Source organism: Ochotona princeps, chromosome 2 (assembly GCF_030435755.1).
Source record: "Ochotona princeps isolate mOchPri1 chromosome 2, mOchPri1.hap1, whole genome shotgun sequence".
Taxonomy (NCBI): Eukaryota; Metazoa; Chordata; class Mammalia; order Lagomorpha; family Ochotonidae; genus Ochotona; species Ochotona princeps.
In genome coordinates, this window is record NC_080833.1 from 114,893,154 (window position 1) to 114,915,739 (window position 22,586).

General features: G+C 50.8%; 3 protein-coding genes across 3 annotated transcripts; 2 read left to right on the forward strand and 1 right to left on the reverse strand.

Moving 5' to 3' along the window:
- Positions 1–257: 257 nt before the first annotated feature.
- On the forward strand, positions 258–13,495 carry NDUFS2 (NADH:ubiquinone oxidoreductase core subunit S2). Its single transcript, XM_004589109.3, has 14 exons — positions 258–595; positions 1,165–1,271; positions 7,979–8,169; positions 9,638–9,758; positions 9,917–10,029; positions 10,249–10,323; positions 10,488–10,565; positions 10,705–10,790; positions 11,026–11,145; positions 11,998–12,127; positions 12,315–12,410; positions 12,553–12,636; positions 13,046–13,103; positions 13,271–13,495. The coding sequence occupies exons 1-14, from the start codon at positions 501–503 to the stop codon at positions 13,306–13,308; spliced, it is 1,392 nt and encodes a 463-aa protein (XP_004589166.1). The 5' UTR covers positions 258–500; the 3' UTR covers positions 13,309–13,495.
- Positions 13,496–14,042: 547 nt separating this feature from the next.
- On the forward strand, positions 14,043–18,226 carry FCER1G (Fc epsilon receptor Ig). The gene is made up of 5 exons (XM_004589283.3): positions 14,043–14,195; positions 17,090–17,181; positions 17,338–17,373; positions 17,719–17,739; positions 17,856–18,226. Exons 1-5 carry the CDS (start codon positions 14,147–14,149, stop codon positions 17,916–17,918), a joined length of 261 nt encoding a protein of 86 aa, XP_004589340.2. The 5' UTR covers positions 14,043–14,146; the 3' UTR covers positions 17,919–18,226.
- Positions 18,227–20,619: 2,393 nt separating this feature from the next.
- Positions 20,620–21,858, reverse strand: APOA2 (apolipoprotein A2). The gene is made up of 3 exons (XM_004589110.2): positions 21,622–21,858; positions 21,262–21,394; positions 20,620–20,858 (listed from the first exon to the last, which is right to left on the reverse strand). The coding sequence occupies exons 1-3, from the start codon at positions 21,671–21,673 to the stop codon at positions 20,741–20,743; spliced, it is 303 nt and encodes a 100-aa protein (XP_004589167.1). The 5' UTR covers positions 21,674–21,858; the 3' UTR covers positions 20,620–20,740.
- Positions 21,859–22,586: the final 728 nt, after the last annotated feature.

Here is a 22,586-nt window from a genome sequence, read left to right on the forward strand (position 1 = left end):
TGGCTTTCCCGGCTCCAAGTCTTTGGGATTCTGCGATGGGGAGGTAATTGGCAAAGTCTGGGGCTATCCCAGAAGGGCAGGGCTCAGACATAATTGGAAAGCAAGACTACAGCAGGAAGGTGGCCAAAGCGGAAGACAGCAGGCAAGGAACCCCCGCGCGAGTGCACGCCACGACGGGGAGCGAGGGCGCTTTCCAAGACGTCCGAGGCGCCTTGACGAGAGCGCGCAAGTAGCCAAGTTTCGCTCGCTCCCGCCTAGAAGAGCCAGCCGGGAGTAGTAGCCCGGAAAATGCCCTCAGTAAAGATGACAGCAATCACTGTTGTTTAAGCCCTAGTGAAGCCGATGCATAGAACCCGGATGTTGCCAGTTCGCTATAGACGATCCTGCCAGTTTCCAAGAAGGCCGATGTTCGTTGTATCAATAGGAGAGAAGCCCTTAAGGAGGCGCGCGGGAGTCACTTCCGCCCGGTTCTCCTTCTCGCAGGCTGCAGCCCGAGTAAGATGGCGGCGCTGAGGGCGGTGTGCAGCCTTCGGGGCGCCGCGGTCCAGGCGCTGCGTCCTGGAACTGGCGTCCGACTACAGATTCAGCCCAGCAGGTGAGACCAACGCATCCCCAGGACTAAGTGTTTTCCACTCTCGGGACTTTCTCGCGGGCCTTGTTGACCTCCTAGAAAAGAATGACCCAGGCTTGTGACTCCCTCGCCCGTGCCGGATTTCTTGGCCCCAAGCTGCGGTTGCGCCCACTCGAGCCATCAGCGAAGGGGCGGGGGGGTCTTGATGTGTTTCGGCCAGGAGTGCAGTTAGTGGAAAGCGGGAGTCGGCCGCTCGCCCTGAGAGACTCGGGTGCCCTCTCCTGTCACACCTGGGCAGAACTCTGCAGAAGTGCAGATGCCCTTCCCTTGGGAGGTTAGCGTTGACCTTGAGTAAACGGCTTCGGGCCTGTGATGGGAATAGGAAGGACTTGCAGGGTGATGCGTGCAGTGATCCCAGGAACGCGTTGTTAGGAGCAGTAAAGCTACTGTGGAGTTCCAGCCAGGCACTCGAGCTCTGTGTCAGGGACTTGCATTGAAGGGACAATTTTCCTGGGGCCTCCTAAGAATGAATGGGAACTGGGGAGGGAGGTGCTGCACAGTGTCTTAACTAGGATCGTCCTTTAACTCCCCAGAGGTGCTCGGCAGTGGCAGCCAGATGTGGAGTGGGCAGAGCAGTTTGGGGGTGCTGTTATGTACCCCACCAAGGAAACAGCCCACTGGAAGCCTCCACCTTGGAATGGTGAGTGCCCAGAACTGCGATTCCAAACTATACCTGTCCCCACTCCAGAGAGATGCGTGATTGTCTTCTGAGCCCTCCGTTGTAGGCAGGTTTTTGCCCCTTCCTTCTTTGTCCCTTTGACCACACAGTGCAGCAAGCCTAATGGTAGTGATAATATAGCTAGAAAAGGAACAGAAGGGCATTCCAGAAAAAAAAAGATGTTGACTGCAGCCAGCAATCCAGGTGTTCCCATCAAAATTACACCTTTTAAAAAAATTAATTATTTGGGCCTGGTGTGATAGTGTAGTGGCTAAAGTCCTTGCTTTGAACGTTCTGGGATCCCATATGGGCGCTGGTTCTAATCCCGGCAGCTCCACTTCCCATCCAGCTCCCTGCTTGTGGCCTGGGAAAGCAATTGAGGACAGCCCAAAGCTTTGGGACCCTGCACCTACATGGGCAACCCAGAATAGGCTCCTGGCTTCGGATTGGCTTAGCTCTAGCCACTGCGGCTGCTTGGGGAGTGAACCATCGGTCTGAAGATCTAGCTCTGTTTCTCCTCCTCTCTGTATATCTACCTTTCCAATAAAAATAAATAAATCTTTAAAAAATTTATTTAGGGCCCGGCAGTGTGGCCTAGCGGCTAAAGTCCTCACCTTGAGCGCGCCGGGATCCCATATGGGCGCCAGTTCTAATCTGGCAGCTCCACTTCCCATCCAGCTTCCTGCTTGTGGCCTGGGAAAGCAGTGGAGGACAGCCCAAAGCTTTGGGACCCTGCACCCACGTGGGAGACCCAGAAGAGATTCCTGGTTTCCTGGCTTCAGATCGGCGCAGCACCAGCCGTTGCGCTCACTTGGGGAGTGAATCATTGGACGGAAGATCTTCCTCTCTGTCTCTCCTCCTCTCTGTATATCTGACTTTTTAATAAAATAAATAAATCTTTAAAATAAATAAATAAATTAAAATTTTATTTATTTGTAAGGCACAGTGACAGAGAGAAGGAGAGACTGACATCTTCCACCTGCTGGCTCATTTTTCTAATGTCCGTAGCAGTTGGAGCCCTGTCTCCCACAGGGGTGCTGCTTTCCCAGGCACGTTAACCAGAAGCTGGTTTGCAAGCAGAGGAATTTGATCTGCTGCTCCAATGTGGAGTGCCAAACCTTTTGCACTGCTACACCTGTCCCAAATTAAAAACTTTAGCCTTAACTTTTTCTGGGTTCAGTTCATTTGCATCTGCGTTTCTGGGCAAGGTAGTTTTCCCACTGGCGCAAATAAAATCTTCTGAATTAGAAACCATTTTTTCCTCCTCAAAACCAGCCCTTCCATTTGACTTCTTGATTTTTATCAGGACTCTTATTCTCCTAATCCTTCAGGATTGAAAGTTTTTTTGTTTGTTTATCTTTAGCTCTTGTATGTTTCCCCCTTTACTCTCTCTTTTAAGATTTTATTTTTATTTGGAAGGCAGATTGTTAGAGAGAAGGAGATACGGAGATGATCTTCTGTCCACTGGTTTACTGCTCAGATGGCTGCAATGGCCAGAGCTGAGCTGATCAGCAGGAGCTTCTTCCTGGCCTCCTGCATGGATTCAGGGTCCCAAAGTCATGGGCCATTCTCTATTGCTCTTGTCCAGCCATGGCTGTTGCAGACATTTGGGTAGTAGACCAGTTGGATCAGAAGTGGAGCAGCCAGAAAATGAACAGGTGATTAGCCTATGCCACCGCATCCTGTCTCTCCTACTCTTTTTTTTTTTTTTTTTAAGATTTACTTATTTTGATTCGAAAGGCAGATTTACAGAGCGAAGGAGAGACAGAGAGATAGAGACTGGTTCACTCCCCAAGTGGCCACAAAGGCCAGAACTGAGCCAATCAGGAGCTAGGATCTCCTCCAGGTCTCCCACCTGGGTGCAGGATCCCAAGGCTTTGGGCCGTCCTCTACTGCTTTCCTAGGCCACAGGCAGAGAGCTGGATGGAAAGTGGAGCACCCAGGACATGAACCAGTGCCCATATGGCATGCTACACTTGGACGATTAGTTAGTTGATCCATTGTGCTGGGTCTTCTTAACTCTTTCAAAGATTTATTCATTTGAAAGGCCAGGTTAGAAAGGGAAAAAAAATAAAAAGCCAAAGAGATCTTGCATCCTCTGGTCTACTACCCAAATGTCTGCAACAGCCATGGCTGGATAAGGCTGAAGCCAGATCCCAATAACTAGATTCCCCATGTGGGTGGCAAGGGCCCAGATACTCCTCAGGCCATTGGCTTGCGTTTCCTTAAGTGTACTGTAGGGAGCAAGGTTGAAATGCAGAAACTGAGGGGGCCCAGCGTGGCTGATGGCTGAAGTCCTTGTCTTGCACATGCAGAATCCCATATGGGTGCCAGTAAATGCCCTGGCTGCTCTAAATCCCTTCTAGCCCCCTGCTTGTGGCCTGGGAAAGCAGGCAGTAGAGGACAGTCCAAAGCCTTGCGACCTTAACCTGCGTGGGAGACCCAGAAGAAGCTCTGGGCTCTTGGCTTCAGACTGGTTCTGTTCCAGCTGTTGCGGCTACTTGGGGAGTGAACCAGTGGATGGAATATCTTTGTCTCGTCTTCTCTGTAAATCTGTCTTTCCAATAAAAATATTTTTTTTATTTTTTTTATTTTTATTACAAAGTCAGATATACTGAGAGGAGGAGAGATAGAGAGGAAGTGGAGCTGCCGGGATTAGAACCAGCGGCCATATGGGATCAAGGCAAGGACCTTAGCCACTAGGCCACACTGCCAAGCCCAAAATATTTTTTTTAAAAGGAAGGAAGGAATTAAGGAAATAAATGGAGCATTAGGACCCAAGCTGGTACTTGTATAATGGATGTAATTGTCCCAGGTAGTGGCATAATCTGTACCCCAGTACTCCCAATAGTGACCCCCTTTGTCTCGAATTTCTCTTGCCCTTCATATTTCTGTCCCAAGAAGTCATCAAATCATGTAATGACTATGTAATTTTTTTTTTTTTTTATGATTTCTGTATTTATTTGAAATGCAGAGTTAGAAAGAAAGGGAGAAGACAGATTGTCTGCTGATTTGCTCCCCAAATGGCTTGGGCCAGGCCAAGGCAGGACCCTGTAACTCCACCCAGGTCTCCCGTGGAGGTGGCAGGGCTCATCTTCTGCTCCCTTTGCATGCATGTTAGCAGGATGCTGGATCAGAAGTGGAGAAACTAGGAGTCCAAACAGCGTGCTTGTGGGATGCTGCCATCATAGAGGGTGGCTCAACCCTTCCCCTGCAATGTCAGCTGCCAGGTAGTGCTTCCTGTCTGGTCCTCTCTGCCTTCTAATCTTTACTGCCATCACTCCTCATCAGATTTATCTTGTATTGAAGCTTGAGCGTTTCAGGAATCTTTTCACTGGGCTTCTGCCATTGCTGCTGTGCCCTTTCTGGTTCTCTTACACAATGTCATCAAATACTATTTTACCATGTCCTGTCTGGCTTGGTCCATCACTGCTGCTGCAGTCTCACCAGAGGCAAGCCTACAATTCCCCGACGGAATCTGCCTCCAGAACAGATTCTTTCACGTTCTGGTGGGTGTGGCAGCCCAGCCCCTGCTTTGCCACTTGGCGGTGGATACTGTGGCCTAGCCAAGCCAAGCATGGCTTCCAGCGCCAGCTTGCATAAGAGACTCAGGTCTCTCACATGGGCAGGTGCCTTGGCCTGACCTAGACACGGCCTCAGCTCCCTTGTTTACCTGTGGGTGCGGTGGCCTAGTCTGTGGAAGACCCCAGAAAGCATTCCTTCCCTGTCAAACATGCTCTCGGCCACTCCCAGACCCCTCCCCGGGTAATGTGCGGCACTCCATCACATGTGCTGGCCCAGAGTTCCCCACTTTCCCTACCCATCAAAAAAAAAAAGGCAACACTGGTAGAGTTAACACAAATTTGGTATTAACCAGGGTCAGGATGCCCATCAGCTAGTGGCTGCTTTTCTCTCAGCAGTGTTACACTTGCCTAGGTACAAGGCACCCTAGGCAGTTGCCTGCAGCTGGGGTGTATTTTACTATGTCATTTGTTCTTTTGCTTAAAAATTTCACAGCCAATTCCAAAAACAGTAATAGGGGACAGCATGATTGTTCAGTTAGCTAATCCTGCACCTCCAAGTGCAGCATCCTATATGGGCACTAGTTCGTGTACTGGGTGCTCCACTTCCCATCCAGCTCCCTGTCTGCGGCCTAGGAAAGCAGTAGAGGACGGCCTAAAGCCTTGGGACCCCACACCCATGTGGAAAACCTGGAAGAAGCTCCTGACTCCTGGCTTCAGATCAGTTCAGCTCGGGCTGTTTGTAGCCATTTGGGAAGTGAACCAGCAGACTGAAGATCTTTGTCTCTCCTTCTCTCTGTAAATCTGCCTTTCCAGTAAAAGTAAATAAATCTTGAAAACAACAACAAAAATAATGGCCAAGTGCTTACCATGTGTTAAGTTGTTTTTTTGTTTTTAAGATTTATTTATTTAAAAGGCCGATTTTGTAGAGAGGAGAGAGAGAGATTTTGGGCCATCCTCTGTTGCTTAAGCAGGGAGCTGGATTGGAAGTGGATTAGCTGGGAGATGAACTGATGCTCATATGGGATGCTGGCATTACAGGACAGAGGATTAGTGTGCTGTGCTACCACACTGGCCCCATGCTAAATATTTTGTAATACATTATTTCCATTAATGCCTGCAGCAATCTTGTGAACATATGTGGTGTCCCATTTATGTGTAATTTATGGTACCAAGAGATTAAGGTTTGATTAAGGACACACAGGCGGTCTTGTAACTCAGATCTGACTCCAAAGCTCATGGTGAAATATTTTGGTTGAAAGGTGAGCTCTTGTTTTAAAACTAAAATGCACTTGCCAGTGAATTAAGTGTCTGCAGCATTTCACAATATTGTAAGGGTTCAATAAAATGATGATGTAAGTCCTCTGTAAATGTTACTTGTTGCTAGTGTTACTGGGGTTGAACCATTACCCTCTATCGCCTCTTCACCTACTTTTTGGAAAGTGTTTATACAAGTTCCCCAGATACTCAACTCCCTTCCCTCCAAGATGTTCTTGTGTTGATGTCAAATCCTGGAATGCCTCTTCTCCCCTCTATTTCTCTGAATCATTTCCTGTATCTAAGAATCACTTTGCAGGCTACTTGGGTCATCAGCATCCCATATCAGAGTGCCTGGGTTCAAATCCTCCCCCCACTCACAATTCCAGCTTCCTGCTAACGCACACCTTGGTGATGGCTCAGGGTCCATCAGGGACCCCGTTACCCATGTGGAAGACTTGGGTTGCAGAGGTTTGCGGAGCGACCCAGTAGACGGGAGTTTTTCTGTCTCTACCTCTTGAATAAGGGAATACAGTTGAAGAAGAACCAGCTCAGAACCAGCTCATCTCCTGTCCTCATGCAGTTTTCAGAGTGGTCTCTTGCTTTAGAGAGCTAATGCCTGGAGTGGGCGTTGGGCCCAGCGGTGGAGATGTCTGCCCCCGCTAGCGGAATGCCTGTGTTTGAGTCACGGCTCTGCTCCTGACTCCTGCTTGCTGCTCCTAGCAACAGGTGTGGACTCAGGTGGCTGGTATGCCTGGATTGATTGAGCTCCTGGCTCCGACTTTGGCCTGGCCAGCTGAGCCCTAGCTTTTGTGGACATTTGTGTGGAGTGAATCAGCAGAGAGGTGCTCTCCTACATATTTGTGTGTATCTCTGCCTCCCAAATAAATTAAAAGCAAAAAAAAAAAAATCGGCAACAACAGCAAAAAGAGCTAATAGCTTAAACCATTTACTTAGTAACTTAACACATGTGACTTACTAGTTTTTCATGTGTACTTATTTCCCAAATTAAACTGTAAGCTTCTTGGGGATAGAAACTAACATTTAATCATCATAGGCATTGAAGTCCAGTTTCCTAACTGGTTGGCTACTCTCCAAGTCCATTTGAGGGATAGTATATCATCATAGTTAATGTGGGTCCCACAGCTGAATAGGCAACATTCAAATTTCTTGCTCTGCTGCTTAACTAACCCTGTGATCTGGAAACCGTTGCAGTCCTCTGGCTTGTTAGTCTAATAAAATGGGGATTGTTGTTTTTGTTTTGTTTTGTTTTGTTGGCAAGTCAGATATACAGAGTGGAGGAGAGAGAGAGAGGAATGTCTTCCTTCCGATGTTTCACTCCCCAAGTGACTGCAACGGCCTGTGCTGCGCCGATCCAAAGCCAGGAACCAGGAACTTCTTTCCAGCCTCCCACGCGGGTGCAGGGTCCCAAGGCTTTGGGCTGTCCTCCACTGCTTTCCCAGGCCACAAGCAGGGAGCTGGATGGGAAGTGGAGCTGCCGGGATTAGAACCAGTGCCGATATGGGATCCCGGCGCGTTCAAGGCGAGGACTTTAGCTGCTAGGCCACGCTGCAGGCCCTGAAATGGGGATTGTAATACCTGCTGCTGATGGTTGCTCTGAGAATCAGATTGGTTAAATAATAAAGTTCTTACAGTAGTAAACAGTAAGCTGGCACGCAGGAAGGGCTGTATACAGTAGCTGTTAGCATTATTAAAAAGGTAGTTGAGAGACATGGGAAGAGATTTTTGATCCCTCTCATCAGAGAGCTTAGCTATAGTGATCCTCTTCCTGCTTACATTGGAAATTAGGACATTTACAAGATCTGGAAGGTCTGTGGGGGAGGCCAACTCCTTCCTGTCTCCAGTGGGTTCCTAAGGGAATTACTGTTTGGACAATTTCCTACTTCTCAGATGTGGACCCTCCCAAGGATACAATGGTGTCGAACCTGACCCTGAACTTCGGGCCCCAGCACCCAGCAGCCCATGGAGTCTTGCGACTGGTGATGGAGTTGAGCGGGGAGATGGTGCGGAAGTGTGACCCTCATGTTGGGCTCCTGCACCGGGGCACTGAGAAACTCATTGAGTACAAGACCTATCTGCAGGTGTGGGGATGAACGGGGGCTTGCAGCGGGGAGGGTGATGGCAGGGGTGGCCCCCTGAGGTTAGGAGGGCGCTGTTGGGGTGGGGGTGGGAGGGACGTGGCTGGAAGTGTTTGAGCCTCTTGGGCTTAGTTTACCTGGCAGCCATCACTTGGAGCCAGAGCGATGCTCCGGACTTCTCTGGCTGACTTTTGGCTGGCCCCTTCACGTGTACTCTCGTGCCTCAGTTTCCCTCTTCTATCACACGAGTGCGTCAGAGTTGATGTTCTTGAGGGCAGAGAACGAGGAAAGAGACGTCAGATCTGTAGAGTTCACAGCTGACTCTTGTATCAGCTAGCTGTCTGAGTTTGTTTTTAAAACACTCAGTGAGTCAGAGGGACCAGGAGCGGGTCTGTGACCAAGCGCGCTCTCTTGAGGAGAATTGCGTGACTCAGCTAGTTGGAGGTCAAAGAGTTGGGTTGGGGCTAGGAACCTGAAGTTTTTCTTACAGTCATGAAGAAAATCCTGATAACAGGGTGGTGGAGTTAGGGTCCAGCCCTAACACAGGGTAGGAGTGGACAGCCTGTCACGGATTTGGGTCTCCTGGGGAATCGGCACAATGATGGTTGCTAGTCCCCACACTCGTGGGTTAATGCGCGTCACAGTACTCTGGGGCAGGAACGGGCTGTCCCAGAGAGGGAAATTTTAGCTCCACCTCTTTCCTGGAAGCCAAGGCCACTGCAGCCGACAGCCAGGCCCTCACTTTCTTAACATTCTGGGAAGGACCATGCCCGCCTGGTACTCCATCTTCCCTCAAGCCCCCACTCCCAGATAGACCTGGGACAAAGTGCCTTCTTCCTGTGTAAGAGACTGGAAGGAGGGAGACTCAGAACTCCCAAGGCACCCATCATCCACTGAGGCGCCCCTCTGGCCAGGGGACCGTTGACAGTGGTGTGCTGGCGCCTGTTCTTACTGGCTCACAAGAGCCCGCCTGTTAAATGCTGAGGAATTTTATGAGTTAGTTGCTGAACATAACTACTATTAGCGGCTCAGTTATATAACAAGCTTATGATTTAATACATGATCTAAAATAAACAAGATAAGAAAAGCTGAAAGCTCATCACCTTCAGGCTTCTGCGTTTTTCTGTGCCGAGTCCTTGTATCTGTATAGTGGACATACTGACCAGAGCTGCAACTACTCTACCCAGTACTGTATTCTTACATAATATCAGTCTCAAAATTAGCCATAGTTTTCCCGCAGCACACTGGCACACGTGAGAAATCAGGGTCCTCCCCTACTCAGGAAAGCCAGTCTCAACATTTGTCAGCGTGCCACTGGTTGCTGGGGTTGGGTTCTGCCCCGCTGGGGCGTCTGGTTGAGAGGGATTGTGCAGCGTCAGCTTGCGACGTCCGCTAACAGCAAAGCTTCCAGCAGCCAGATTGTGGGCCCCCAGGCCTGCTGGATGTGACCCAGACCTCTCCTTCTTCCCAGGCCCTTCCATACTTTGACCGACTGGACTATGTGTCCATGATGTGTAATGAGCAGGCCTATTCTCTGGCAGTGGAGAAGTTGCTAAACATCCAGCCTCCTCCCCGGGCGCAGTGGATCCGAGGTATGCCTGGCCCTTTTCAAAGCCCACTGAGCATGGCTCAGCGCCCCCTTACCCTTCCTCTTAACTTGGGTTCCTTGAACCCAAGCATGGTAGTAAGACCCCAGGCTCTGTCACCCTAATTGTTGGCCCCTAAACCTCTTGTGTTTACTCCTCTCCAGTGCTCTTTGGAGAAATCACGCGGCTTCTGAACCACATCATGGCCGTGACTACACATGCCCTGGATATTGGGGCCATGACTCCTTTCTTCTGGATGTTTGAAGAAAGGGAAAAGGTAGGAGAGGGATGGAGGGCTAGTAATAGGCAAGGAAGTACGGGAAGATATGAAGAGGTTGATAACAGGAGAGAAGAAGGAATATTGAAAACTTGGGTTGTTTCCTTAGGGACCCTGTTGTGGTTGGGCACAGGCAGCCAGAAGGTGGGGGAGTGAGCCCAGGTTGTTGGCCTTAGGGGTCCAGGACTTTGTCACTAATTCCCAGTGTGTCCTATCAAGATGTTTGAGTTCTATGAACGAGTGTCCGGAGCACGAATGCATGCTGCTTACGTCCGGCCAGGTGGAGTGCATCAGGTGAGTGGGCTCCGTTCCTGATCTGTTCCCTCTGTGGCCACAGGGGGGCAGTGCTGGCCGGTGGAAAGGCTGACTGAACACACCCCGCATCTCCTGGGGTGTGGGAGCAGGCTTACCTTGCTGGAGCCTGTGCTGGGCTTAGGATTACCTTCTTCGACTTCTAGGACCTCCCCCTCGGGTTGATGGATGACATTTATGAATTTTCCAAGAACTTCTCTCTTCGGATTGATGAGGTGGAAGAGGTAAGATAGAAATTAACCAGTGGGGAGGAGGGAGGATCTCATTTTCCTCAAATAGGGCTTGTAGGCTTTTAGTCACCAGTTGTAAAGAATTACAGAGATATTTGAAGAGTATGAACACACCAGTCCTCTTGATCAATAGATGCTGACCAACAATAGGATCTGGCGGAATCGGACGATCGACATCGGGGTTGTGTCAGCAGAAGACGCCCTTAACTATGGTTTCAGGTGGGAGGACTTGCGCTTCTCTCCACGGGGGTTGGGTAGGGGTGGGGTGGGGTCGGTTTGGCAGCAATCCGGCCTAATGTCTTGGCTCTCGGCAATGTTTGATACCCTTCTGACCATGCTCAGGGTTGATGTCCCATGGCTGAGGAGGGTTGGAAGAGGAGATTAAGAATAATGTGTCTGCTTTCTTGGGTTGTGGAGAATGGTCCTTATTTCCACCCCCCGCCCCTTTCCACAGTGGCGTGATGCTGCGGGGTTCAGGTATCCAGTGGGACCTGCGGAAGACGCAGCCCTATGATGCGTATGACCAGGTCGAGTTTGATGTTCCTATTGGGTCTCGAGGAGACTGCTATGATAGGTAAGGCCCTTGTCCCTTCTCAGCTCACTGTCTAGCTGCTTTCTCCCCTGCCTTTTACTTTTTTAAGATTTGTTTCTTTTTACTTAAGTCAGAGTTATCTATAACATTGGAGATAGAGGGAGAGACAGAGAAAGAGAGAGCTCTTCTGTCCACTGGCTCACTCCCCAAGTGACTACAGCAGCCGGAGCTGGGCTGGGCCAAATTTGTGAGCCAAGAGTTTCTTCCTGGTCTCCCACATGGGTCCTGCCCAACTTTTCTTTGCTACCTTCTTCATTGTGCTTCCGTTGGAGCACATACGTGAACTAAGCGAGGTTGCTTGCCAAAGCGCTTTGCACATTTGTGGCATCTTGTTTTACCCCTACATTTTTCCTGTTTTAGAACAAGTTTAGACTGCTTGTTACAGCTGGAAGGGCTGAGGCATGAAAGCTAGGGATTAGTCTGGGATGATTCTGTAGGAGTGGTTGAGACTGGAGTGTTCTGGATGCAGTGTTCCGGTGGCTAGAGTCTAAGCTTCAGACGGCTTTTCTGTTTACTGACACTTGAGGAACGTTCGCTGTTTTCCTGGGTTTGACTTCATTTGCCTCTTACTCATTCTTAATCCAAAAAGTGCTTAAGGGGATAATTAAAGAAGGGAAATACTACAGTTGGTAGTCTGAGAAAATCAGGAGAGGATTACGGGAAAGACTCAATAGAATTAAAGTCCTTCAGGTTTTATGTAGGCTACCAAGCAGCCAAGAGTGAGGAAAGTTTACCTGACTCTTTGACAGTTGGCTAAAGATCATCCTCCGTAGCCCCAGACCCGCTCCTCCGACCGCCCATTCCCTTGCTGTGAGCCCGTCTCATCCACTTCAGGTACCTGTGTCGAGTGGAGGAGATGCGCCAGTCCCTTCGAATCATCTTACAGTGTCTGAACAAGATGCCTCCTGGGGAGATCAAGGTGGATGATGCCAAAGTGTCTCCACCGAAACGAGCAGAGATGAAGGTTGGCTGCAGGGAGAGGGCAGTGCGGGTGTGGGAGCGAGGCCAGGGTCTGGGGAAGAGCGTCCTGCAGCTCTGCTCTGGCGTGCCTTGTCTTCTCACTGACTTAACTTACGTGGGTGTTCAGTCTCCCTGTTTTCTGTGGCAGAGCATGGCACTCATCTGCTCACGTCCCTTCTTCCTCTCCTCAGTCTTCCATGGAGTCCCTGATTCATCACTTTAAGTTATACACTGAGGGCTACCAAGTTCCACCAGGAGCCACGTACACCGCCATTGAGGCTCCTAAGGTGAGGGGGAAAAGAGAAAGGATGAGACTGTACGTGGGGTGAGTGACTGAGGACAGGTGTTCATCAGTGTGAGAAGATGGGGTTTGGTTGGCAGAGAAAGATGTTCTATTTACCAACGTGCCCAACCTTTCTTCTTGGACAGGGCGAGTTCGGGGTTTACCTGGTGTCTGATGGCAGCAGCCGTCCTTACCGGTGCAAGATCAAGGCTCCTGGTTTTGCCCATCTGGTAAGAACCAATCCCAGCGAGTCTTAAGAGTTTTTAAACATTTGTGTTGGTTTATTTGAAAGGTAGAAGGGTGTGGGGAGAGACAGCAGTAAATGCAGAGAGAGCCTCCATTCCCCAGTTCATTTTCCAAATGGCTGCCATGACTGGGGCTGGCCTAGATCAAAGCCAGGAGGTGGGAACTCCTGTCCGTGTCTTGCCTGTAGGTTGCGGGTCTGAACACAGCTGGGACTAGCACCCAGGCACTTTGCTATAGGATACTGGTAGCCTGAGTGGCGTGTTAACTGCTGTGTTAGACGCTCACCCCCGTCCAGTGCTTTTAACAGTTTATTGATCAAGGTTGAGAATTTGGTGACTACCCTTTTCCTCATCCCTCCAAGTTCTGCCTAACTCTCTTGCTCCATCTTCCCAGGCTGGTTTGGACAAGATGTCCAAAGGACACATGCTGGCAGACGTCGTTGCCATCATAGGTAGGAGGGCTGGACAGAGGGCTTTGGGACTCCCATTGGGGCTGTTGACTGTGTCTTGCTCAGTCATCATGGACTGTGGCATGAACTCAAGGACTCCATCTCTCCGGGCTCAGTAACAAGTGCTGAACCTTGGCTAACAGCGCTTTCCCATCCATCTCCTGACCTAGGTACCCAGGATATTGTGTTTGGAGAAGTAGACCGGTGAGCGGGGGACATTTGCTCTCCCTTGATGATCAGCATCCGCTCTGGAGCCTGTTGTTCACCGGAAGTGGGGCTGTGTGTGTTTATCTGTGTCTATACAGGTGCATGTACACTCAGCTGTTGGGCTTTTTGTGCATGTACCAGCAAAGAAAAAAATATAATAATAAATTAACCGCCTTGCGGCCCCTATGCCTACAATTCTGATGTGGTTTTTGTTTGTTTTGGTATCTTACTATCCTTCACCTTGATATGAAGCTTTGGAGTTTCCGGTAGTGCTCCGTTTTACCTCCTAGATTCGGGTCTTGACAGTTTGCCTGTTCCTCTCCACCCCCTTCTTGGACTCTTGTATGTTCCACTTCTCCATTCCCCCATTTCCTCTTTCCCCTCAGTTCCCTCCTGCCCAGACCTTCTCAGTGCTCACCCAAATTGGTAAACTCAAATTAGGGCTGGGGGTGAAGCCCCAGAGTAGAGAAGGGGCTGTGCTGTCACCTGAGCGATCTTGAAGGAGCAGTTTGTCTCAGATCCTTATCTGAACAGGGGTGGAGTGAAAGGTGGAGGTAGACCACCTCTCTGTAGCTCGCGAGTCTCACTGTGTCACTGTGAGGAGGGTCGGTCCCTGCAGGGCTGGGGCTTCGGGACCCATGGCTCCCAGCTCCCATCGTTGGCCCTTCCGGGAGCCGCCCGGTCTCTAGTGCAGGAAGGGGAAGGGGCCGAAGCAGAGGGGAAGGCGTGGCAGGAAGGGGGGAACTCTGTGGTCAGGGAGCCACTGGCAGAACACAGCTGCGCAGTGCTGGCTCGGCGACTGGCCCATCCTGGCTCGCGTATCCTCAGCCCTGGCCAAGATGATTCCCGCAGTGCTCTTGCTCTTGCTCCTGTTGGTTGAACAAGCAGGTGAGGGGGTCTCAGGGTTGGGGAGCTGGGCTCCAGGGCAAGAATATGAAGGCCGAGTTGAGCATAGGCGGAGGAAAGCCAAGAGCGGCCAGGTGGGTGCTGAGGTGGACACACGAGCATCGGGATCACAGTCCCCTCCTTTCTTGTCCCCATCCTACTTGTTCCAGGTGAGCTTTTTGCCTTTAGAATTGGTAAACTGAGGTGGAGGAATCCACCATGGTGGGAGGGTTTGGGGAGGGGTGGGGAGAACCCAAGTACCTATGAAACTGTGTCACATAATACAATGTAATTAATGAATTAAAAATAATAAATAATTAAAAAAAAAAAAAGAATTGGTAAACTGTTAGTCCGGCAGCAGCAAGGGCCAGTTGTGTGGCATGAAGAGCTGGTCTGCGGCAAAGCTCCATTTCTCACGATCAGCATTTCCCATGGGGTAGCCTTGGTCTTGTCACTAGCAGGTTACATGCACGCAGCCCCCTTTAGGGAGGCAGGTGTAGCCAGACCCCTGTCAGGGCTGTGTCTCTGGGTCACTGCTTCCATGCCATTCTGTTAACAGCTTGGGGAAGCTGGGCTGCCCGCCCCGCCCAGTTTTAGATCTGAAAAGCATCAGCTGAGTAGAGGCAGAAATGGGAAGGTCTGAGCAGTTGTAAGCAGTCCCATGTGTGTATAAGAGCGCTCACTTTTTGCTCGCTTTGGTGCTTAGAAGGGTGTCTGTTTATGGCATCCGGGTGCCGGGCAGGGAGGCCTAGTCAAGTTTAAGGAAACTGAGGAAATTGTCAGAGAAGACCAAGGAGGAGCTCCAGTGGCCCAGCTGAGAAGGGGGAGGGAGGGTTCCATGAGCTGCTGGTGTGCTGCTGTGGGCTGAAGGGAGACAGGCCCTGAGCCTTGAAGGCAGGCCCTGAGCGAGTTACTTAGCTTTTCCATGCACTGATCTTGTCGTAAAATGGTGATGATGTGTCCCTCGCAGGGTAGTTTTAAGACTTGTGCAATACGGAGTGTGTCAAAGCGTTACAGGACGAAAAAAAAATACTTTGGCCATGTCACTACTTGACCCATGTGGGTCACAGTTCTTCTGAGAAAGTCAGCAGGAGTCTGGGGAGCCAAGGCCCTGTGTGATTTTTCAAATTGCCCAAAACTTCCCCTCAGAGGCCCAGGGTGAGTAACAGGGCAGAGGAGCAGGACATGGAATCCGTACTTTGTGGTCATTCCCTTGCGCTCAGGACCTTCCTCCTGGCCTTGTGTGCAGCAGCTGGCTGTGGCGAGTTGAGGGCTAGGAAAGCTGACTCGGGTTTTTACACATTGAAGTGTCTCTCTGGGACTGAAAGCCATGAGGCTGAGGCTAGGAGATGACCAATAATAGAGTAATTGCCCTCCCTCACTCCCTCCCCCAGCTCACATCCTTCCTGTCCAGCCCTCAGCCACAGGTCACAGGACCCAGCAGAGACTCCCCTGTGGTTTCTTCGCTGAGATGTGCCACTGCCTCTCCCTCCCCCTGCCCCTTGGGCTGAGGTTTTGGTGTTGGCCTAGTGAGCGTGGATGGGTCCTTTGGGGCGGATGAAGTGCTCAATGGCGCCTGCAGAACCCACAGCAGTAAAAAGAGGCTGAGGGGAAGTCCTCAAGTCCGTCTCCTGTTGTCTCTTCTTTCTCCCTTTCTTCATTCTCTCCTTTGTCTCCCTCTCTTTTCTTGCTTCCTCCCTTCTTTGGTGTTTAAAATTAATTTGAAAAACAGTTACGGAGAGATTTCTTTCACCTACTGATTCACTGTCCCTAGGGCCACGGTGACCAGAGTTGGGCCAGTCCAAAACTGGGAGCTTCTTTCTGGTCTCCCATGGAGGTGCAGGGGCTCAAGCACTTGGGCCATCCCCCATGGCTTTCCCAGGTTATTAGCAGGGAGCTGGATAGGAAGTGAAGCAGCAAGGGCATGAATTGGTGCCTGTATACGATCCTGATGCTTGAAGGGGGAGGATTAGCCAATTGAACAATTGCACTGGGCCCTCAAGTATTTCTTTATAATCAGTTTATTTGAGGGGACTGGCGGCGTGGCCTAGCAGCTAAAGTCCTCGCCTTGAACACGCCGGGATCCCATATGGGCACCGGTTCTAATCCCGGCAGCTCCACTTCCCATCCAGCTCCCTGCTTGTGGCCTGGGAAAGCAGTTGAGGACAGCCCAATGCATTGGGACACTGCACCTGCGTGGGAGACCTGGAAGAGGTTCCTGGTTCCCGGCTTTGGATTGGCGCACACCGGCCCATTGCGGCTCACTTGGGGAGTGAATCATCGGATGGAAGATCTTCTTCTCTGTCTCTCCTCCTCTCTGTATATCTGGCTTTGTAATAAAATAAATAAATCTTAAAAAAAAAGATCAGTTTATTTGAAATGATACATGGAGAGGGAGAGACAAAGAGCTCTTCTGTCCACTGATTCACTCTCAAATGGCCACAACTTCCAGGGCCGGGCCAGGCTAAAGCCAGGAGCCTGGAGGAACTCCAACCAGGTCTCCGCTAAGGATGATGGGAGGAGCCCAAGTACCAAGGCCTTCAAGGTGCATTAGCAGGGAGCTGGATTGGAAGTGTAGTAGCCAGGACCTGAGCTGGCACGCTGCTGTGGGATGCTGGTGTTACCAATGGAGGCTTAACTCACTGTGTACATCACCATCTTCAAATCCCCAGTTTGAAATTCCTGTAAGTTCCATCACACTTACAACCTTCCCCTTTGTTTGAGTGAGAGAAGAAGGGAAAGGCAAGAGAAGCCTGGGTCCAGAGAAGAAACGTTTCTTGCTGTAGGGGGCTCCTTTCCAGGCCCTGTCCTACCTCCTAGAGCCCTCACCTTCTCCGCTCTGATCACCAGGGGGTCCCTGATGTGCTGACCCCCATGGGCACCCTCTGTCTTCTCAGTGGCCCTGGGAGAACCCCAGCTCTGCTACATCCTGGATGCCATCCTATTTTTGTATGGTATTGTCCTCACCCTGCTCTACTGTCGGCTCAAGGTAAGGCAGGATGGGCTGAGGGCTACAAGGGCTGGGGGTGGCGGTAGCGATGTGGGTTTGAGGAAGGGGAAGAAAAGGGGCTCCCCTATGAAATGTGGAAGGAAGAGGGCTAAGCCAATAGCTTCCCCATTACTGATTACTTTTCTTCCATTCCAGATCCAGGTGCGCAAGGCAGCCATAGCCAGCTATGAGGTATGGACCTTCCCATGGTCTCAGACTCAGTCCTCCTGGGGCTCTAGTCCCAAACCCGAGACCTCTGGGCAGGCATGCATCTCAGGTCTTGCCATCTCACACTGCCACCCTGCCATATAGCCAAGCCATGGTTAAACATTTGGCAAGTGACAGAGAAGAACCAAGCATGGGGTCATGGATGAGTGTGTGAAGGAGTTTGTAGCCAGCTGGGCAGATGTGTATTCATGACCTAGTGTGGCCTGGTAGTCCAGCTCTCCTGGGCAAACACTGCCCTGGGTAGAAACAGGGAGGCTGAGGGACCCTGAAGCAGGTGTCTCTAACACCGTGTGCCTTTTGATTTTGCAGAAATCTGAGGCCGTTTACACGGTAAGTGAGCCTGCCTTCTTTTGGGAAGTCAGCAGAACACGGTGATCTTTGGAAGGGGCAGGGCCTGTGGGAGTGGATGGGCTTAGTTCCTGATGGTCCCTCACTTCCACCTCCAGGGCCTCAGCACCCGGACCCAGGAGACATATGAGACTCTGAAGCGTGAGAAACCAGCACAGTAGCTTTGGAACAGTTACCCTTGGTCATGGCCTTCTTCAGCTTCTAGTTCCCCTCACAGCCCTCATGGTTGGTCCCGTATACGCCTCCATCCTGACTATGCCAGCTGGCCCTACCCCTGTAACCTTGTTGTGCCCAAATTAATGAACCTCAGTGGTTTCTCTTCCCTGTCAAAGACTCAAACGCTGCTTGGTGATGTTGCTAATCTAGTCTCACTTCCTTGCCCCAACCCTTTTCTCCCAATCCCCAGCACAGGCTAACTAATGGGAAGGGAGTGTACCCAATAAAGCTGCCACAGACTTGGCTGTATTCATTCATGTATCATATAGCTATGCAGCCTTGACTAAGCACTAGGCTTGATTCGGAACAGAGACAGTTTTGAGTAAGGCAAGCTCAGCTGCTGACCACACAGATCTCACCGTCTAGTAGACTTCAGAAGGGCTATTTTGTTCAACTGAGGGATGAATGCAGGGGTTGGCAAGAGGATGAAATCTGTGATCACCAGCTGTTCTGGGTCAGAACTGGAGAAGGGAGTAATAGTTTGGGAAACTAGAAGCATGTACAAACCTTAAGATCTAAGATATGATTTCTACACCCATGTCATAATTAAACCTAGGTTGGATTGTGGGCAATCTGGCTACTCGACCCCCCCCATAGTCACCAATGCAAATAGACCCAATCTTGTGTGTGTAGAAGAAATGCTGGGAACAGGGCTGTGCGAAGCTGCTTGGAAGGTTGTTGTTGTTGTCGTTGTTTTTCAAGTGCACAAGGATGGTTTATTCAAGCTCAGCACATCTGAGTCTGTGGTCTTGGTTGAGAGCAGGCAGCTGGCCAACCAACGGGCCAGTTGGCTGGTTGGGACCAACACCCCTTACCGGAATTTGGCCCCGAAACAGCACATTCATAGGGTTTTTACAAGGGCAGTCCACAGTAGCTTGAGAAGGGGCAATTCACAATAGCCTGCAAGGTGAGGGAAAAAACCACACATTCCCTATCTATCTTGGCTAGACAGCCCATGCCTCCAGCAACTAAAGTAAGCACCCACTTAATTACTTGGAGCCACCTGTGAGATAACCAGACTTAGGTGGGCCTTGATTTGTAAGAATTGGGACCCATCAGTGCTCAATGTCACATAGGTCATTTAGCCTGCAAGCTCACACAGTCTCTTAATAGCAATGAGCCATGAGCAAATGGTTGGGATTTTGACACTGAGGTTCTTCATTCCCCCCATGTTATTGTTTTAAGATTTATTTATTTTTGGGCCTGGTGCAGTGGCCTAGCGGCTAAAGTCCTCGCCTTGAACGCTCCGGGATCCCATATGCATGCCGGTTCTAATCCCAGCAGCCCCGCTTCCCATCAGCTCCCTGCTTGTGGCCTGGGAAGGCAATGGAGGACGGCCCAAAGCCTTGGGACCCTGCACCCACGTGGGACCCTGCAGGAGGTTCTTGGCTCCTGGCTTCGGATCACCACAGCAGCGGCTGTTGCAGTCACTTGGGGAGTGAATCATCGGACGGAAGATCTTTCTCTGTCTCTCCTCCTCTCTCTATATATATGACTTTGCAATAAAAAAATAAATCTTAAAAATAAGATTTATTTATTCTTATTGGAAAGGCAGATTTACAGAGAGCAAGAGAGACAGAGAAAAATCTTCCATTCACTGGTTCACGCCCCATATGGTTGCAAAGGCTAGAGCTGAGCTGATCTGAAGCTAGGAGCTACTTTCACAGGCCACAAGCAGGGGGCTGAATGGGAAGTGCAGCAGCCAGGATGTGAACCAGAGCCCATATGAGATGCTGGCACTTGCAGGCAGACAAGTAGCCAACTGAACCATCCCACCAGCCCTTTCTTGGGAGGTTTTAAGGGAAAACTGAATTTTCTTTCTTTTTTTCAAATTTTCTACAAAGTTTCTTTTTCTTACTTATAGGTGTCGTTTTTCTTTTCTTTTTTTAAAATATTATTTATTTTTATTGGAAAGGCAGATATACACAGAGAGGAGGAGACAGAGAGGAAGATCTTCCATCCGATAGTTTACTCCCAAGCAGCTACAGCGACTGGAGCTGAGCCAGTCGGAAGCCATGAGCCAGGAACTTCTTTCAGGTCTCCCACACAGGTGCAGGGTCCCAAGGCTTTGGACCGTCCTCAACTGCATTCCCAGGTCACAGGCAGGGAGCTGGATGGGAAGTGGTGCTGTGGGATTAGAACCGGCACCCATACGGGATTTTGGGTGAGTTCAAGGCGAGGACTTTAACTGCTACACTATCGCGCTGGGCCTGGAAAACTGAGTTTTCAGTGAGTTCTGAGGCAAGATGGACCTTAGAGTGCCAGGTGGGGTTTAGAGAGAGAAGGAAAAACAGAGAGAAAGATCTTCCATTCCCTGCTTTACTTTCCAACTGACTGCAATGATTGCAGCTGAGCCAATCCTAAGCCAGGAGCCAGGAGCCAGGAGCCAGGAGCTCCTTCTGGATCTCCTATGTGGGCATAGGATCCCAAGGCTTTGGGCCATCCTCCACTGCTTTCCCAGGCCAAAAGCAGGGAGCTGGAAGGGAAGTGGAACAGCTGGGACATGAATTGGTGCCCATATGGGATCCCGGGGCATTTGAAGAGGGAAGATTAGCCAATTGAGCTCTCGTGCAGGCCCCTCCTTTCTCTTACTTCTCCCTCATTACCCTACTTCTCACAGTCCCCTAAGCACACCACACTCACAGCTTGACTCCTTAATCATTTATTGTAGGAAACATGGATAAGTAAGGAGGGGAGGCAGGTGTAGGGACTGGCCAGTGGATGTTCAAGGGGCCAACTGGAGTTGGAAGACAATGATGTGAACCCCTCACTGGGCAGTGGGCTGCGTTTTGAGGTTCATGAGATTGCTGAAGAAATTGATGAGGTCAGTTCCGGCCTTCTTGACCAAGGGTGTCAGCTGCTCCTGTGTCTTTTCAAAGGAAGCCCTGGATGGGGAAAGGTTAACAGGTGACCTGCGGGCACCCTAGGCACTGTCAAGGTCATTTTGTTGGTGGAAAGTCAGAGCAGACTGAACCACATGCCCAGATCCTTGAGCCTGGTCCATCCTGGCATGGCAAACACCAAGGAGGAGAGGCAAGGCCTCAGGACAGGCCCCAGAGATGCCAGTTCTAGGCTCAGTTCCCACTACCACTATCTGTCCGGAAGGTGCATGAAATCTTTGGGTGATAAACAAATTTATCTCTGCAATGTAAGCTCAATTCTCCCTAACCCACACCCTTCTGTTCACTCTCCTGCAGGACCTTCCAGCTCCCCCCACCCACCTTTTTCTTTCTCTTTTGCTGCATCCTCAGCCCTGTAGCCCTGGAACTCCCTTTCCCAAAGACTTACTTGGTCTGGGTCTGAAGCTCTGGGCTCTTGGCCTTTTCCATGAGGTCCTTGCCAAAGCTGGCGAAGGTCTCCAAGTACTGAGAGAACAGGCTCTGCAGATTTGGTTCCCTTGCCTGTCTTCGAACCAAAGCCCCTGTGCAAGCACATGCATGGAAACACACACACACACACTTCAGCTGGGTCCCCGAATCGTGGCCTCCCGTTACCAACCCCAGCTCTCAGCTTCCTCCCCAGGTTGGCTTCCAGCTGCTTCTGTGGGTGGGTTTTCTGGGAACCCCAGGCTTAGGAGCTGAAGCAGAGGGGGAGCCAGGACTGCCAGCACCCGCTCCCCCTGGGTGCCCCTCCCTGGATCACACCCACCTTCAAGGCTATAGATGGTGAGCAACAGCACAGTCGCTGCTAGTAGCTTCATGGTGGCGATGGTGCAGAGATGCTCTAGAAGCAGTCTGAAGACAGAAGGGACACGGAGGCCAAAGGACACAGCCCCTCCCCCAGATCTTGTCCCCAGTGCCTACCCGGTTCCCTCCATCGCTACGATTTCAGCCCAGTCTTCTCTGGATGCTGGTCCCTTACCTCACTTCACGCCGCTGTCCGTGCTGTCCGTGCCCTGGCTGGCAGCAGAAGCACAGGGTTATATGCCTGACGTTTCCCCCACCCCCTATCAGGTGACAGACATTGTATGGAGACTCATGGGGTGGGACCATGTTGGAGTAGATAAGTTGGAGCAATGGGGGAGGAAGGGCAAACGTAGGCTTGGGAGGGGGGCTGCGGGCGACGCGGGGAGAGGCAGGGAGTACAGTCTTACTGGAGGCCCAACGCTGTGTGTCGCGGGTCTGTCTGAGGTCCAGCCTTGTGGAGTTGGGAGCAAGCGGGCGGTCTTTGGAGTTGATAACAGTGGCCAGCAGCGTTTCCCCACTGTTTCTCTGAGGCCTCTGACTTTGAGCCATTACCCCTTGACAACTTTAGTCCATGAGGGGTGTTAGTCCCCTTCAGTGCCACGTGCCGTAGAAGAATCAGGGAACAAAGGGAAGGAGTTAAAATCAGGGTGCAGGTCTCCTCTCTCCTTTCAGGAGGCATCCCGTCTCCTGGACCCCTCCCTGGTGGTGCTTTCCCGTTTCTGCTTCTTTCCCCATTTGCCTGTTCACTTTGCAAATAAAACCTTCCTGGGGGGTAAAAGAGAGGGGTGGAGGGAGTAAAGCTAGTCCTTCCTCTTTAAGCATCAGACCCCATATTGGCACTGGGTCTCCTGGCTGCATGCTCCCCGCCTGTGGCCTGGGAAAGCAACAGAGGACAGTTCAAAGCCTTGGGACCCTGCACCACAAGAA